This window comes from Dendrobates tinctorius, unplaced genomic scaffold (genome assembly GCF_039654945.1).
Source record: "Dendrobates tinctorius isolate UK_male_01 unplaced genomic scaffold, ASM3965494v1 ptg000097l, whole genome shotgun sequence".
Classification (NCBI taxonomy): Eukaryota; Metazoa; Chordata; class Amphibia; order Anura; family Dendrobatidae; genus Dendrobates; species Dendrobates tinctorius.
The window spans coordinates 26,689,435-26,708,630 of record NW_027361765.1 but is presented as its reverse complement, the minus strand read 5'-3'; the positions used below and the strand labels follow the sequence as shown (position 1 = coordinate 26,708,630).

Genomic DNA, 19,196 nt, shown 5'->3' with positions numbered 1-19,196 from the left:
ACTACTACCACTAATATCCCACATCATCCCATCAGCCAGAGCTACCAGACTACTACCACTAATATCCCACATCATCCCATCAGAGCCACCGGACTACTACCCCTAATATGCCACATCATCTTGTCAGCGAGAGCTACCGGATTATTGCCAGTAATATCCCACATCATCCCATCAGAGCCACCGGACTACTACCCCTAATATGCCACATCATCCCATCAGCCAGAGCCACCGGACTACTACCGCTAATATGCCACATCATCCCATCAGCCAAAGCCACCAGACAACTACCCCAAATATCCCACATCATCCCGTCAGAGTCACCGGACTATTACCCCTAATATCCCACATCATCCCGTCAAAGCCACTAGACTACCACCCCTAATATCCTACATCATCCCGTCAGCGAGAGCCACCGACTACTACCCCTAATATGTCACATCATCCCGTCAGCCTGGGGACAGAACCAGAGCGCTGAGTAGAACGGTCCTAGCTTTCATACTGGGGATCCCTTTAAGAGAGGCCTGGGGTCAGAACCAGAGCGCTGAGTTGATTTGCCCTGACAATAATCCCTTTAAAAGAGCCTGGGGTCAGAACCAGAGCGCTGAATGGAACGGTCCTAGCTTCCATACTGGGGATCCCTTTAAGAGAAGCCTGGGGTCAGAACCAGAGCGCTGAGTGGAACAGTCATAGCTTCCATACCGGGGATCCCTTTAAGAGAGGCATGGGGTCAGAACCAGAGTGCTGAGTGGATTTGCCCTGACATCCATACCGGGGATCCCCTTAAGAGGGGCCTGGGGTCAGAACCAGAGCGCAGAGTGGATATGCCCTCACTTCCTTACCGGGGATCCCTTTAAGAGAGGTCTGGGGTCAGAACCAGAGTGAGGAGGGTAATTGCTCTAACTTCCATACCAATGATCCCTTTAAAAGAGGCTGGGGTCAGAACCAGAGCGCAGAGTAGAACTGTCTTAGCTTCCATACCGGGGATCCCTTTAAGAGAGGTCTGGGGTCAGAACCAGAGCAAGGAGTGGAACGGTCCTAGCTTCCATACCGGTTATCCCTTTAAGAGAGGCCTGACGTCAAAACTAGAGCGCTGAATGGATTTGCCCTCACTTCCATACCAGGGATCCCTTAAAGAGAGGCCTAGGGTCAGAACCAGAGAGCTGAATGGTTTTGCCCTGACTTCCATACCAATGATCCCTTTAATAGAAGTCTTGGGTCAGAATCAGAGCGCTGAGGGATTTGCCCTAACTTCCATACCGGGTATCCCTTTAAGAGGGAAGATGTGCCTATGGGACTATGGTATGGAGGATGTGTGATGGGTATATGGGCACGGGAGGGGGTGATTCATTTCTGCCATGTGCTTTCTGCTCTTTACTGGGGGGCAGACAATGGCTGGGAGCTTATGTTGCCAGGGATGCTAGATTTCTCCCACCCTGTCAGTGTCTGCTGAGGTGTTGTGGAGTGGGAAAACTGTTGCTCATAGTAACCAATCACAGCTCAGCTTCTTTTAAACAACTCTGGTGAAATGAAAAATGATTAGTGATTGGGTGGGACTATGTGGAATCGGCGTGGCCGATACACACATGCATACACACATACATTCATTTTTATATACACTCACTGGCCACTTTATTAGGTACACCATGCTAGTAACGGGTTGGACCCCCTTTTGCCTTCAGAACTGCCTCAATTCTTCGTGGCAGAGATTCAACAAGGTGCTGGAAGCATTCCTCAGAGATTTTGGACCATATTGACATGATGGCATCACACAGTTGGCGCAGATTTGTCGGCTGCACATCCCTGATGCGAATCTCCCGTTCCACCACATCCCAAAGATGCTCTATTGGATTGAGATCTGGTGACTGAGGAGGCCATTTGAGTACAGTGAACTCATTGTCATGGTCAAGAAACCAATCTGAGATGATTCGAGCTTTATGACATGGCGCATTATCCTGCTGAAAGTAGCCATCAGATGTTGGGTACATTGTGGTCATAAAGGGATGGACATGGTCAGCAACAATACTCAGGTAGGCTGTGGCGTTGCAACGATGCTCAATTGGTACCAAGGGGCCCAAAGAGTGCCAAGAAAAAATTCCCCACACCATGACACCACCACCATCAGCCTGAACCGTTGATACAAGGCTGGATGGATCCATGCTTTCATGTTGTTTACGCCAAATTCTGACCCTACCATCCGAATGTCGCAGCAGAAATCGAGACTCATCAGACCAGGCAACGTTTTTCCAATCTTCTACTGTCCAATTTCGATGAGCTTGTGCAAATTGTAGCCTCAGTTTCCTGTTCTTAGCTGAGAGGAGTGGTACCCAGTGTGGTCTTCTGCTGCTGTAGCCCATCTGCCTCAAAGTTCGACGCACTGTGCATTCAGAGATGCTCTTCTGCCTACCTTGGTTGTAACGGGTGGCAATTTGAGTCACTGTTGCCTTTCTATCAGCTCGAACCAGTATGCCCATTCTCCTCTGACCTCTGGCATCAACAAGGCATTTCCGGCCACAGAACTGCCGCTCACTGGATTTTTTTTCTTTTTCGGACCATTCTCTGTAAACCCTAGAGATGGTTGTGCGTGAAAATCCCAGTAGATCAGCAGTTTCTGAAATACTCAGACCAGCCCTTCTGGCACCAACAATCATGCCACGTTCAAAGGCACTCAAATCACCTTTCTTCCCCATACTGATGCTCTGTTTGAACTGCAGGAGATTGTCTTGACCATGTCTACATGCCTAAATGCACTGAGTTGCCGCCATGTGATTGGCTGATTATAAATTAAGTCTTAACACACAGTTGGACAGGTGTACCTAATAAAGTGGCCAGTGAGTGTATATAGATAAAAATAAACAAATCAAAACTATTTTTGTCATGTATAAACATATAATAAAACGAGACCTTGAAATCTGCAATCAGATGTGTTATTCCAGAGATATCCATGTTTTTTTTTATATGTAAATTAGCTATTCAGGACTATGGGCATGCATGCATAATCATGAGAATCAGCCTCCACAGATTATTTTATATGAAAGGAGGAGTTACCAATGTGATATGTAATGGTGCCTAGTGTGATGTGTATTGGCTACTTTCCTGATCTCACTGCAAAGCTGTGTGTGATTATAACTCACATATATGTAAGCTCCTCTCAGTGCTTCATCTTCCATCTCGCAGACAGTTTTTCAATACAGCAGAGCTGTGAAAGCTGCAGCAAATGTGTTTGTCGTGAGACAAAATTCAGTTTTCTTGTTCTGAGTTAGTTACATGTCTCACACTGGTAACTCTTCCTTTCATTTAAAATATTCTGTGAAGGTAGATTCTCATGTAGATGAGTGTCTGGCCCATAGTTCTTAATAGCTCATTTACATATAAGAAAAAGGTGGATTACTCTGGAATATGAAATAGGATATCAGATAAGGTATAATTTTATTTAGTTTCCTATGATATGTGTGCCCATATAGACGGTTTAGGAGGGTTGATCCTACTGATAGATTTCCTTTAACCAGAAAGACTAGCCTCACATTTACAAATATGTATACAAAACAAATATGTATACAAAATCTCTATTCATAGAGTTTTTCCTTGTTTTAGGTCTCATCAGCTCAACAAGAACTTTTGGAAAATCATACACAGGCACAAGCTTCTGCCATTGACAGTCTAGGAGATATGAATAGTTCACTAAATAGTTCATCAATAGAAATACAGGTATGTAAAATTATTGCTTGACACCCAGTTATTTAACTGTAAAACTGATATTTTTTCATCCATACTGTTTTAGTTTTCTATATTTTGCCAAAAAATTGCAGTTGTATTTCAGACCTTCAACAAGTGTGTCACAATCTATGATAATTTCAAAACTATGCCTCCAATTTAGGCAGATTTTTATGATTTTTTTTTCCCGTGAATTACCTTCTTAATAAAATACCTCAAAAAGTTAGAGAAACAAAACAAAGCATGAGACTCCCTGCTGCTGACGAATTCTACATTCCTAGCAGTATTTTCATGCAGATCTTGGTGCATTCAAAGTCCCTTAGGTGAAGTTCTGTCCCATCAAACAAACAAGACCTTGTTTAAAGGGAACCTTTCAGCAGGATTGTGCACAGCAACCTAAAGACAGTGTCAGGACGGCACCGTTAAAGTGATGAAAATGATACCTTGGTTGATGAAATCTGTATTGTGGTTGGTGTTTAATCTTTATTTTCAGTTTTCAGTTAATGAGATTCTCGTGCTTAGGGGCGGTATGTGGGGGGGGCTGTGTGTGTGTGTGTGGGGCTTTATGTGGTGCTCTGATTAGCTATTCATAATACTGCCTTCTGCCGTGGCCCATGCGCTGCAGCATAATCGCATGTTTATTGAGTAGTTACTACATGTGGTTGAACTTTTCCTGAGGTGTATAACAAAAAAATTAAAATAGCGCCCACCGTGCCTGAGCAGCAGCAGCTATCGGTGTACATCGCTGTGATTCGATAGCTGCTATTGCGCAAGCGGCGCCATCTTGCTAGAGAAGAAAAAAAAAGACCTCCTCCAAGATGGTGCCAGCGGCGCTTGCGCAATAGCAGCTATCGGATCACAGCTATGTACACCGATAGCTAAAACTGTGCATGCGCAGCAGGCGCCATTTAAATTTACTTTTTAATAGACAACTCAGGAAATGCTCAACCACATATGGTAACTACACATTAAACATGCGATTATGCTGCAGCGCGGGGGCCATGGCTGGCTCCTGCCTGAAGAGTTTTTTTCCTTCAGAATGTGCAGGTATTCATTATGCAAACTAGAGGGCAGGTCACTGAGGGATCAGTGATCAGCCAGCAGGCTGCATTATGAATACCTAATCAGAGAATCATAGAATCGTAGAGTTGGAAGGGACCTCCTGGGCCATCTGGTCCAACCCCCTGCTCAAAGCAGGATTCGCTAAATCATCCCAGTCAGATGTCTGTCCAGCCTCTGTTTGAAGACTTCCATTGAAGGAGAACTCACCACTTCTCGTGGCAGCCTGTTCCACTCATTGATCACTCTAACTGTCAAAAAGTTTTTTCTAATATCTAATCTGTGTCTCCTCCCATTCAGTTTCATCCCATTGCTTCTAGTCTTTCCTTGTGCAAATGAGAATAAAGTTGATCCTTCTACAATGTGACAGCCCTTAAGATATTTGTAGACAGCTATTAAGTCTCCTCTCAGTCTTCTCTTTTGCAAACTAAACATTCCCAAATCCTGCAACCTTTCCTCATAAGACAGGGTTTGCAGACCGGTCACCATTCTGGTCGCTCTTTTCTGAACTTGCTCCAGTTTGTTGATGTCTTTTTTAAAATGTGGTGCCCAAAACTGGACACAATATTCCAGATGAGGTCTGACCAAAGAGGAGTAGAGGGAAATAATGACTTCACGTGATCTAGACTGTATGCTTCTGTTAATACATCCTAGAATTGCATTTGCCTTTTTTGCTGCTGCATCACACTGTTGACTCATATTCAGTCTGTGATCTATTAGTATACCCAAGTCTTTTTCACATGTGCTGTCACTTAGCCCTATTCCTCCCATTCTATATATGCTTTTTTCATTTTTATTGCCCAGATGTAGTACTTTGCATTTCTCCCTGTTAAAAACCATTCTGTTAGTTGCTGCCCACTTCTCCAGTTTATTTAAATCTTTTTGAATCCTCTCTCTCTCTTCTCTAGTATTAGCTATCCCTCCTAGCTTTGTGTCATCAGCAAATTTAATCAGTTTACCCTCAATTCCTTCATCTAAATCATTGATAAAGATGTTGAACAATACAGGGCCCAGGAAAGAGCCCTGTGGTACCCCACTTGAGACATTCTTCCAACTGGATGTGCAGCCATTTACGACCACTCTTTGGGTCCGATCACTAAGCCAGTTATGAATCCACCTAACAGTTGCCTTGTCCATTCCATACTTAGTCATTTTTTCAATAAGGATTGTATGAGAGACTTTGTCAAATGCTTTGCTGAAGTCAAGATATACTATATCTACAGCATTTCCTTGATCCACCCAATCAGTGATACCGTCATAGAAGGAAATTAAGTTAGTCTGACATGACTTATTAGTTACAAACCCATGCTGACTCTGTTTAATCACTTCATTCTTATCCAGGTATTGACATACATGTTGTTTAATAATTTGTTCAAAGATCTTTCCTGGTATAGAAGTCAGACTCACCGGCCTATAGTTTCCTGGGTCCACCTTCTTCCCCTTTTTGAAGATAGGAACAACATTTGCTCTTCTCCAGTCTTCTGGCACTTCTCCTGTTCTCCAAGAATTTTCAAAGATTATGGAGAGGGGTTCAAAAATTTCTTCTGCTATCTCCTTCAGTACTCTGGGGTGTAATTCATCTGGACCTGGAGACTTGAATTCATTTAGGTTAGCTAAGTGTTTCCTCACTATCTTTCTGTTTATAGATATCCTGGATTCTTCTATTCCCTTAATAGCACAGTGAATAACAGTTGATGTTGCATTTCCTTTCTGAGAGAAAACAGATGCAAAATAGGAATTTAAAAGTTCAGCCTTCTCAACATCCTGTCTTACCATTTCATCATTTTCATCCTGTAAAAATCCTATAGCATCTTTGACTTTTCTTTTACTTTTGACATATCCCCAAAATCCTTTATTATTGCTTTTGACATCTCTTGCAAGCCTCAGCTCATTTTCAGCTTTAGATAATCTGATTTGTGCCCTGCAGGTTCTGCAGACAGCATTATATTCTTCTTTAGATATGCCTCCCTCTTTCCATTTTATAAACATTTTTTTCTTCCTTTTTAGCATGTGCTTAAGTTCTGTGTTCATCCATCCTGGTTTCCTTAAATGCTTCCTATTCTTCCCTCTTTTCGGAATTGTTAACAACTGTGCTTTGAGAATTTCATTTTTCAAGATTTCCCATCCTTCCTGGACATTTTTGTCTTTAAGGATATCCAGCCATTGGATCCCTCCAATTCTCTTTCTGAATCCCTTAAAATCTGCCTTTCTGAAATCTAACCTTGACGTCTGAGTCTTCACAGGTCTTCCGCCTCTAGTTATCCAAAATTCTAAAATAGCATGGTCGCTACCTCCTAGGGTCCCAGCCACTTTTACCTCCTCAACCATTTCCTCCCTGTTTATAAGGATTAGATCCAAGGTAGCAGTTCCCCTTGTTTTCTCCCTTACCTTTTGGAAGATAAAGTTGTCAGCAAGAGAGGATAAGAATTTCCTTGACCTGTTAGTATTGCCTGAGAGAGATTCCCAACAAATGTCTGGATAGTTGAAATCTCCCATGACAACTATGTCATATTTTTTGGAGAACTTGGCCATCTGATGCATAAAGAGTTCATCCATATCTTCGGCTTGCACAGGCGGCCTGTAGTAAATGCCTACAATGGTGTCCTTTCCATTGTTCTGTCCTTGTATTCTTACCCAAACAGTTTCCACAGAACTCCCAGTCTCTGAAGCTTCAATCTCTGTGCAGATATACGCGTTTCGAACATACAATGCAACACCCCCTCCTCGTTTATCAAGTCTGTTTCTTGAAAATAAGTTGTATCCTTCTAGTCTTGTATTCCAATCATGTGTATTGTCCCACCAAGTTTCAGTGATTCCAATGACATCATATTTCTTTTCCTGTGTTAGTAGTTCCAATTCTCCTTGTTTGTTGCCCATGCTTTGTGCATTAGTATAGAAACATTTTAGTTTGTGATTGGTTTCTCTTTCTCCAATATTTTTATTAATTAGATTCTTTCGTCTTTGTTCTTCCTTTCCACTTCTAATAGCAGAGTTCTCAATAGCATTTGTCAGGTGTATGGCTTTTTCTGGTCTTTTGCTTCCCTTCCCATGTTGTTCTAGTTTAAAGCTCTCCTTACAAGTGTAGCAAGGCGACTTCCAAATACATGCTTTCCAGTCTTCGTAAGGTGCACCCCATCTCTAGCAAGTAGTCCATCGTATAAGTAGTTCACTCCGTGATCCAGAAATCCAAATCGTTGCTGACGGCACCATCGACGTAGCCAGTTGTTCACCTGCAGAATCTTATTCCACCTCCTTGTTCCATGGCCATCCACTGGGAGGATGGAAGAGAAGACCACCTGCACTCCCAGTTCTTTCACTTTCTTGCCTAAGTCTTCAAAGTCTCTGCAGATGGTTTCCAGGTCGTTTCTTGCGGTGTCATTTGTCCCCACATGTAGTAGCAGGAATGGGTAGTCATCTGTAGGTCTGAAGAGTCCTGATATCCTGTCAGACACATCTTTAATTTTTACACCTGGAAGACAGCACATTTCTCTTGAAGTTATATCCGGTCTGCAGATAGCGGCCTCTGTTCCTCTCAGCAGGGAATCCCCCATGACTACCACTCTCCGTTTCTTCTTCACAACATTTTTCTTTCTCCATCCAGGAGGACTCTGAGGGCGTACAAGGTTGCTGTTTGTTGGCAAAGTCTTATCCTGATGTATTTCTTCATCGTTTTCCTGCGTGAGAGCCTGGTACTGGTTTCTGAGCAGTATGGGTGCTGACTGCCTCCTGATCCTCCTGCTTCTCTGGGTCACATGTCTCCATTCCTCTGTTTCTTCAGGTGCACTTCGAATTTCTTCTCTTTCTGTAACATGAAGAGATAATTCTGCTCTGTCCAAGAACTCTTCACCTTCCTTAATGATCTTCAACGTAGCTAACCTCTCTTCGAGATTTTGCAACTTTTCCTCCAACAGGGACACAAGTTTGCATTTGTGGCATGTGAAGTTTGGCTTTTCCACTGGTAAATCTGTGAACATGTAGCAAGAAATGCAGCTCACCAAATGGCTCCTGGCCTCTTCCATCTTGAGATTTCTTAAAAACGATGAAAGATGAGCCAAATTTCGCGCACTGATAGGCGCGCGGTTTTTCCGATTTCGCGGAGACTCTTCACTTATCCCAGAAGGCACTGGGAATATGCAAATGATCTCCTCAAGACTCTTCCCCTGGTTTTCCGATTTCCTCTTTTCAGCTGCAACGGCCAAAACCCAGTGATCGTTGAGCTCGCGGAGACTCTTCACTTACCCCAGAAGGCACTGGGAATATGCAAATGATCTCCTCAAGACTCTTCCCCTGGTTTTCCGATTTCCTCTTTTCAGCTGCAACGGCCAAAACCCAGTGATCGTTGAGCTCGCGGAGACTCTTCACTTACCCCAGAAGGCACTGGGAATATGCAAATGATCTCCTCAAGATCTCCTCAAGACACCACATAAAGACCTCCCCTCCAGGCCCGCCCAGAGCACAAGCATATCATTAACTAAAAACTGAAAATGAAGACTAAACAACAACCAAAAGACGGATTTCATCAACCAAGGTATCATTTAAATCAGTAGAACAGTACCGACCTGACACTGTCTGTAGGTTACTGTGCACAATCCTGCTGACAGGTTCCCTTTAAGACATTGTATTAAATGAATGCAGAGGTGCACATTTGCCGTGGTCACTGTACAGATATATATTATATACTAACAAAATGCATTAGCACACTGCGATTAATTAACATACACAAAGACATCGAGCATCCCACTTAATATTTTTTATCAAAAAGTGTATAATCTATAAACCCACAACACACTTAACATTTTTTCACTAAAAAGCCAAGGCGACAGTGATCTCATTAAACGAACTGTAATTCACCTCTCTATGTGGCTAAGCAGGCCTCAAGCAAACTGGGGAAGGGGTAGGATCTGGCTTTGCTCTAATTACAACCTACCTATGGCAGTGCAGCCTTAGGCTAGTTTCACACTAGCGTTTATTCCACGCAGCGCACGGCGCCGCTAAGCCCCGCCTCTGCCGGCTCCCTGCCCGCCCCATCCGGTCATCGCCGCCTACTATCGCACATGGTCGCACATGGACGCTTGCGATCTGCGCACCCTATCTTTAGCATAGGGTGCGCAGATCATGCGCTGGCCGTGCGCTAGTAGGATTTTGGCGTGCGCTGCACACTTTTGAAGGTGCGCCCGTGTGAGCCGAACGCAGCATGTTGCATTTCGGCGCGCTCGGCACACCTTCAAAAGTGTGCAGCGCATGCCAAAATCCTACTAGCGCACGGCCAGCGCACGATCTGCGCACCCTATGCTAAAGATAGAGTGCGCTGATCGCAAGCGTCCTTGTGCGATAGTAGGCAGCAATGACCGGATGGGGCGGGCAGGGAGCCAGCAGGAGGCGGGGCTTAGCGGTGCCGTGCGCTGCGTGGAATAAACACTAGTGTGAAGCTAGCCTTATCTATCCATCTTTTACAGAAAAGTTTTAATTACAGCTTATCTAGATCCTACCGATGTGACTACATCCTTGCATGCGCGCGCCGCACACAGTCAGGATTCTTCAGTGTCAGTGCAGGGATTAGTGGTTGTGTAACCATGATTTTGCAATTTGCATATTCCTGGCCAGAATTCAACTAGATTATTTACGGCCTCGCTCAATGCATTGCATTGCATTTTGGCACTAACACCAAAGAATCCTCATAGAGTGCAGCGCCTGCATGTGAGGATTCAGAAGTTTGCAGTCACATACAGAGACTGCAGACTTGTCATTTTAGACCAGACAACCCGTTTAATGTCCTTTGGACATATAGATACAGGGATGGCCAAAAGTGTTGGCACTCTTGAAATTGTTCAAGAAAATGAAGTACGATGCAGCCAATCAACTAGCTCTAAGGCTGTGAGCACCACCGGTCCCATCACAGCCTTGACAAGTATTGACCGATGCAGCATGTGAACCAGCCTGATGGTGTAAAATAAATAAATTATTTTAAAAAATGATGTGCGGTCCTCCCCTGTTTTTATAACCAGCCAAGGAAAAGCAGACAGCTGTGAGCTGGTCTTATTATGCTGGGAAGGGGTCAAAATCCATGCACCTTCCCATGTATATCAGCCCAAAGCAGTCTTCTTTGCCTTTGCTGGTTCAGCAGACTAAGAAAGCTTGTTAAAAGACTGCAGCACACCCAATGAACAAGCTTTAAGGCTGTGGGCACTTCCGGCCCCATCACAACCATGACAAGTATTGGCAGGTGCAGTACGTGATCCGGCCTGCCATTGTGAAATAAATAATTTTTAAAAACGGTGAGCGGTCTCCCCCTATTTTAATAACCAGTTAAGGCAAAGCAGACAGCTGCAGGCTGATATTAATAGGCTGGGAAGGGCCATGGATTTTGTCCATGTCCAAACCTTATAAGACCAGCCCTCAGCTGTCCCAGAAATAGCGCATCCATTAGATACACCAATTCTGGAGGTTAGCCTCAGCTCTTCCCGATTGCCCTGGTGCGATGGCAATCAGGATAATGGTTTTGAGATTGATGTCAGATGTGTAATGTCAGCTGACATCAATGCTAGGGGTTAGGCTACTTTCACACTTGTGCTTTTTTGTGCTGCGTGCGCAGTGCAAACGTGCATAAAAAAACTCATGCATTTTTTATGCATTTTCTTGTTTTTTGCGCATGGTTTTTACAAAAAGGCATGCTTTTTTTGCACTGACGTGCGAATGACCATGCCCACGTCAGCGCACCCATAGACTATAATGTGTTTTTGGGTGAATTTTGTGCGCATTGCGTGTGCATGCGTTTTATTGAGACAGGTCGGGCGCACAAAAAATGCAACAGGATGCATTTTGTGCGCCCGAGCGCACACTACAAAAAAAGCATGCACATACAAACGCGTACAAATGCATGACTATGCGCACCCATGTTAAGTATAGGAAAAAACGCATGCGCATTTATGCGCAAAAACGCAGCGCAAGTGTGAAACCAGCCTTAGTAATGGAAAGGTGTGTATCAGACACCCCCATTACTAACCCCGTAGTCAAAAGAAACACACATACAAAGTCCTTTATTTGTAAAAATCACTCCCTGGTGCAATGGCAATCAGGATAATGGTTTTGAGATTGATGTTAGATGTGTAATGTCAGCTGACATCAAGCCTAGGGATTAGTAATGGAGGGGTGTGTATCAGACACCCCGATTACTAACCCCGTAGTCAAAAGAAGCACACACACACACAAAAGTCCTTTATTTGTAAAAATCACTTAACTACAAGTTCCATCATTTAACCATTTATTAAGAAAAAAGTAATACACAGGGTCCGGCATAATCCAAAGGAGTCCCACAATGATCCCTGTCTTCTTCATCCAGTGTATAAAACTCCATTCAGAAAACGCTGCTCTATAGCTTGGAGCAGCAGCCACTGTTCCGCGAGATCCGGCTGCTGTGAACTGATTTGACTTCAGTAAGGTTGGTGGTAAGTGGTCATAAGCTTGTAAATATCTCATAAAAGAATAAAGTTACATTAAAACCAAGCAGACCATTGCTCTTCTTGTGAAATTCTCAATAAGTTTGATGTGTCACATAACCCTCTTCCCATTGGAAAAAATAAAGTTGGATCCAAAATGGCCAACTTCAAAATGGCCGCTATGGTCACTACCCATCTTGAAAAGTTTTCCCCCTCCCATTTACTAATGTGCCACAAACAGGAAGCTGATATCACCAACCATTCCCATTTTATTTAGGTGTATCCATATAAATGGCCCATTCTGTAAATCTCCGAGCACATCCAAATACTAGGAGATCACCCGAGCATGCTCGGGAAATCTCGAGTGACGAGTATACTCGCTCATCACTAGTCTCCACTCATCAGTCCGGCATTTGTGCTGTCCTCGAGAGATCTGGCCGATGTGAACTGAAGTGACGTCACTAAGATTACCTCAGTTCACAGTGGCCTGTTCTCACAAGGGCACCGTGAGTGCCGGACTGATGAACAGTGATGTCATCAGTCACCTCCTGCCATGTTCATTTAAGAAAATCCTGTATTCTCCAAAAAATAACACTCCTGCAACATCTTTTCTTAGAACTCCAAAGCTATTGTTTAACCCGTTAACGACTGCCGATATACAATTAAAACAGCGACGGCTAAAGGTACTTATTCCCTCTTTATTATTTTAAAATGGTGATTGGAATAAGGCTGTAGTGCCCCCCAGAGCAGAAAAATTTCCTGGATCTCGGCTACTGAGGGTAGCTGAGGCCCCAGAGACACAATCAGGGCTGGATTTTCTGGTACCCAATCACAAAAAAAAGTGTGCCCGCTGTTTTCATAATTTCTCTCTCTTTTGACATGATATACATGTCAGAGGAGAGAGAAATGATGCCACGGTACCTCCGCCATCTAAATTTTTCCTATTTTTTTTTTATTTATCATTGTGATAGACCCTATCACAGTAATCAAAAGAAAAAATAGTAAATCAAATCCCCCTTTGTCATCCTCTTAGTTAGATAAAAATTATAAAATAATTTGTTCTCCCATTCTTTGCAGTTGAGGTTAGGGTTGTGTTAGGGTTGAGGTTGGGTTCGGAATGTGTTAGGTATAAAGTTGGGGTTAGAATTGTTTTTTTTTTCAAAAGTAACAAAAAAATGATGACGATATGATGGCTAGTGTTGAGCGCAAGTGCTTGCTATTCGAGTTTGCATCAGGTGCCCAAGTATGCATAGAGTATCGCGTATCCCGGCATGTTTTTTTGGGGGTGTCTAACAGCTGTGAAACATGCGGGGCAGGGACTTGAGCACCCGCAATATTCGGTGCATATCCAAGAAAAAATTATGCAAACTGGAGTCGCGACCACTTGCGCTCAACACTAATGACGTCATATTCAATATGACAACCTAATGTTATCTAATTCTGTGTCGTATCTGTGGGTTCAAAATGCTCACTATATCTTTTATGACAAAGTCACTGGTAAAGTAATGGAGTGGAGATATGTTTCACTATGCCTAATGGGGTCAGTGATATAAAACCCAGAATTTTTCCTCCAGCACGATAAGCGTTGCGAGGGTTAAGCAAAGTTATATTATGGGCTGGTTTTTATGTGAACATTCATAGAGCGGGTGGGATAATGTCCACCTTATCTCCACCTACAGAGCCTGCACAGCCGTGTGCAGACAGGACCTTGGTGATGTCACAATCATGTGATCAGTCACATGGTCTGGGGCTTAAATTGCTGACTTCCAAAGGGTTCAGAGTGCAATGTACCTGGAGAGGAAACACTCCAGGAAAGTGTTTGTACCCGTGTGGTATGGTAAAGAGCTGGACCGTGGACACTGCACCCGTGAGCGGGCTGAACCCTGCTAGGAAAAGGTCTATGTTTTCTTTTTGCTTTGTCTTGCTGTTTTGGCCCAGAGGGCCGTGTATATTTTTCCCAGGTTGTTTATGCAGCCTTCAATAAACCAAGCACTTTCTTAAAGATACAGTGTTCCGTTTATACCTCTGTGTCCAACTGAATGAGACGCTCTACCACACACTGGATAAAATCCTTGTGGGGCCTGGCTTTCAAAATGTAGTCACTTGTAGGGGGTTTCCACTGCTTAGGCACATAAGGGGCTCTCCAAATGCGATATAGCATCCGCTAATTATTCCAGCAAATTTTACATTCAAAAAGTCAAATGGCGGTCCTTCCCTTCTGAACTCTGCCGTGCACCCAAACAGTAGATTTCCCCCCACAAATAAGGTATCGGCGTGCTCATGAGAAATTGCACAACACATTTTGGGGTCCATTTTCTCCTGTTACCCTTGTGAAAATAAAAAAGTTTGAGTCTAAATCAATTTTTTTGTGAAAAAAATTAAATGTTCATTTTTTTGCTTCCATATTGCTTCAGTTCCTGTAAAGCAACTGAAAGGTTAATAAACTTCTTGAATGTGGTTTTGAGCACCTTGAGGGGTACAGTTTTTAGACTGGTGTCACTTTTGGGTATTTTCTGTCATATAGACCCTCAAAGTCATTTCAAATGTGAGGTGGTCACTAAAAAAATGGTTTTGTAAACATTGTTGGAAAAATGAGAAATCGCTGGTCAACTTTTAACCCTTCTAACTTCCTAACAAAAAAAAAATATGTTTCCAAAATTGTGCTGATGTAAAGTAGACACGTGGGAAATGTTATTTATTAACTATTTTGAGTAACATAACTCTGATTTAAGGGCATAAAAATTAAAAGTTTGAAAATTGCAACATTTTCAAAATTTTTGCCAAATTTCCTTTTTTTTTTCCCCACAAATAAAAATCATAAAGTCATATCGAAGAAATGTTATCGCTGTCATAAAGTAAGATACGTCATGAAAAAACATATCTCAGAATCAGTGGGATCCGTTGAAGCGTTCCAGAGTTATCATAAAGTGACAATTGTAAAATTTGGCTTGGTCAATGTCAAAATTAGCTCAGTCATTAATGGTTTAAGTAACGGCACAATGAAATTTACTATCATGATGTTTACAAGACTTATGTTGTGTCACTATTATAGGCTACATGGATTTTGTGTATTAACAATATAGGAGTCATGCCTGTGAACTACATCTCACTTATCAGTGAATAGTCTCATTCAATGCTTGTCTCCCTTTACTAGTAATATTATGATACTAACATGTTGCTACCACTGCTATTAGGTATACCACATCAAAAGAGGATGGGTAACCGATGCATGAGCTTAATTGGTGATCACTGCTATAAATGACGCTTTCAGTACCATGATTGCATGTATTCATCTTTGTTTCAGAAATCACTAGTAGATATGACCCTGGAAAACTGCAACATTAAAGACGAAGTGAAGAATCTGAAACATTCCTATAATGAATCTGTAGATAAACTGAAAGAAAAGCAGCGTTTATTGGAAGCAGCACAAGCTGAAAACCAGTTGTTAAAAGTTAAGGTAAATACATTCCGAAACCACAGTCCTACTGTGCATAGCTGCGAAGTGTGATTAGGGTTTAGGAGTGCTAAACATAACACAGTCTGAAACTCCTGCTGTATTTCCCAGTTGGTTGGCGGACTGCGTCATCACTTATATGCGAGTTTTATGTTGATAACATTATACATGCAAGTAATTTATTGGCTCAAGGGTGAACAGTCCATGAGGTAAGGCCAACTACTGCTAAGACCACCACTGATCATGAGAACAGTGGTCTGCAATATTCTGTATGAACTGAGCGACAGATCAACATGCTCACCTCCACGCCAGTTTATTGTCTATGGGACTGCCAGAGATGGCCAAGCTCTATATTCTGCCATTATCGGGAGTGTTATGGACAATGGCATGGTGGTATGCATGACGGACTGGCTCTCCATTCACATGGGGAACTTCAGAGCCTTATTCTAGGGATCAGTGGAGGTGCGAGAACGGAGAACAGGAAACTTGTTGATTAAATAATAACTTGTTATTCTGGTACAACTAAATAGGACCTGTCAGTTCTGAGAAAAATGCAAGAAGTGACAATAGATGAAATGATAAGACCTTTCTCAACTAGATAGACAAAAAGACAGCGCCTCAAACGGTGGTGAAGAAAAAACTCACATTTTATTCTGCCTCCTGTGGTGACGTTTTGATCAGAAGATCTTTTTCAAGCACGATCGAAACGTCGCCACAGGAGGCAGAATAAAATGTGAGATTTTTCTTCACCACCGTTTGAGGCGCTGTCTTTTTGTCTATTAGTATGGAACTCTTTCCAGGATAGACTCCCTGGTTTTGACGTGCGCCTTGAAAGCTTGTCTTAAAGACTGTGACGGATAAGAGGTGCAGCTAAATCCTTCTGCTTTGTGTTTTACTTTCTCCACTAGTTGTCATTAGCAAATCAGTTGATTTCACTATTCCAGCAAAGCAGGTTTTAAGGTACTGTCACACTTAGCGATGTACCAGCGATCGAGACCAGCGATATGACGCGGTCAGGATCGCTGGTGCATCGCTAAGTGGTCGCTAGTGAGCTGCCACACAGGCAGATCTCACTAGCGACATCGCTGGGGACGGGGATCGCTACTTACCTGTCACACTAGGCGATCCTGCGTCCTCCCGCCCGGCTCCACGCTTGTCGCTCGTCTCTCCGCAGGAAGCTGACGACGAGAAGCGGTCCTGAACGTTCTCGCGCGATCAGCGATAATCAGCGGGGGAGCGGGTCGTAGGTAAGTATCAGACACAGCGATATCGCTAGCAATATCGCTATAACGTCACAAGTTATAGCGATATTGCTAGCGATATCGCTTAGTGTGACAGTACCTTTAATTTCATTTTACTGTGAGGAAAGAACGGCACTCCTGCGTTGTAGCTAGGTGCACGAATAGGGTCCCAACCCATTATATATAGAAAGTCCAAGAATCCGGCTCTCAGTTTGGTGAATTTTTTTTCAACGTGAAGAAAGCGTACAAAATGTTTCGGCCGTTAGACCTTCATTAGTTATACACTAAATGGTTCAATTAGATTCATAGAGATTCAAAATAAATGGCATCTGTGTATACGTCTCTTTTTGTTTCAAGCATAAGCTTGTGCCTAAGAGGAAAGTGAGCCTAGGGCAGCCCGCGATGTTGCCACTTCTGTCACTGAAGAGACCACACTTTCACAGAGTGTCAGACACACAGTATGGTCACCACTGTAGTGACAGGTGTCACAACATTGCAGGCTGCCACAGGCTCTCTTTCCTCCTAGGCACAAGCTTATACTAATCAGTGGGGTTTTAAAGAGTTCAGCATTTAGAGAACTGCTGGATTTGAAGCAGATAACTGTAGCACCCAGTAAAGTAAGCGATACATCAGTGGAATCAGGGTCTTTGCCCCTACTTTATGCTGCTGTCAGATGACGTAGCAAATTCCCAGTGACAGATTCCCTTTAAGCTTCAGCAAGTCTTATCGGTATCACTACTTCTCTTTCCCTTTCAGAGTTAATCTTTCTGTGACATGGCAAAATATTATTCCACATTTAACCTACTCACAGTGAGAACATTCCAATATGAACAAGAGAAAATATTAGAATTGGCATTCATTTGCAAAAAGACAATGGAATGTTCCAGATATCAGATCAATGTTTCTTGTTCTTATCTTGAATATTTACTCAGTTGACTCAGGTATAATGTTTTGTAACCTTATCTTTTGTTTTATTTATTTTTTTTAAACAGGTAGAATCTTCTCAAGAAGCTAATGCCAATGTCATGAGAGATATGACACGAAAGCTATACAGTCAGTATGAGCAGAAACTACACGAGGAGGAGATGAAATACACAACAGAAAGAGAAGCCATGGTTGTACGTATTCCTATTATCAACTGCATGTAGTAATTACTTTTTAAATTTTTTAAATGTTATATTGTTGTATGGGTTTTCTTTCTGGTTACAATTCGTCCATTTTCCTCCAGTTTCTGGATTAAAAAAAAAATGAGTAGAGGTATATAAGAAATCATAGTTTGAAATTACATGAAAATAGATATGGTAAATCTAAAGCATCTGCACTCCACAGCTCTATTTCCCACCCAGCGTTGCCTCTTCTTGCATGCCTGATAGCTTCCTTGCTATGTGACTTAGGACAAAGTACCTGTCAGTCATTCAAGAGAAAACGGTACTGGGTGGGGATAAGAGCTGGAGTGACAGAGGCTTCAGATCTACCATATCTATTTGCATATCAATTCAAAAACGTATTCCTCAATAATGGAAAAACTGACTGGCTATGTGAGGCCTCCTTCACCAGCAGCGGTGCTATCCGTGTCCTTGTGTCCATGTGTACCATATGTGTGACATCCATGTGCCATCAGTGTGATACGTACTGGCACCTTGGAAAAAGCAGTACAGTTAGCAGTGTTCCTAGGTGCCAGGTGCTGAATCTCATCATTTTCGCCTTGACTCCCTGCGATCAGCGAGACCAGGTGATGCTGAAGTGACTTGTGGTCAGCACCAGCCGTCTGTGTATTGTGAGTATTAAGTAAATAATTAAATTAAAAAAACGCTGTGGGGTCACTCTTAATTTTGACAGCTGGGGGCTGGTGTTAATATTCTGGGAAGAGGCCAATAGCCATAGAGGTTGCCAGCATAATAATAACAGCTCACAGCTGTTTGCTTAGCCTTTACTGGTTATCATAGGGGGACCCACAAAAAATGATGTGGGGTTTCCCCTATATTACTAACCCCATTGTGAAATTTAATGAAGACGTACACAGAGTAAAGTCCTTTAACTGAAATAAACACTCCCCAACCCTCTTTTACCCATTTATTAAGCAAAAAATAAAAATCAATAATCAAAGTAATCCTCACCTTTTTGCCGATTATCCATTCATACTGATGTCCCACGACGATCTGGATGGTTTGGTGATCCTTCACATCAGTAATGGTGTGGTTTGGTGTGGTGAGCAGTCGCATCACTGATGTAGCTGAGTTGGGGATCATCATGGGACATGAGCATTATGGATTATCGGCGGACAGTTGAGAAGTA

The 19,196-nt window shown here is 42.8% G+C and overlaps 1 protein-coding gene across 2 annotated transcripts in view; it reads left to right on the top strand.

Moving 5' to 3' along the window:
- MYZAP (myocardial zonula adherens protein) overlaps positions 1-19,196 on the top strand; it is a 153,897-nt gene that overhangs the window by 100,103 nt on the left and 34,598 nt on the right. For both annotated transcript variants that reach the window (XM_073586978.1, XM_073586979.1), the window contains exons 6-8: positions 3,592-3,705; positions 15,511-15,663; positions 17,894-18,019. In XM_073586978.1, the coding sequence (XP_073443079.1) occupies positions 3,592-3,705; positions 15,511-15,663; positions 17,894-18,019 (393 nt within the window). The remainder of the gene's footprint in view (positions 1-3,591; positions 3,706-15,510; positions 15,664-17,893; positions 18,020-19,196) is intronic.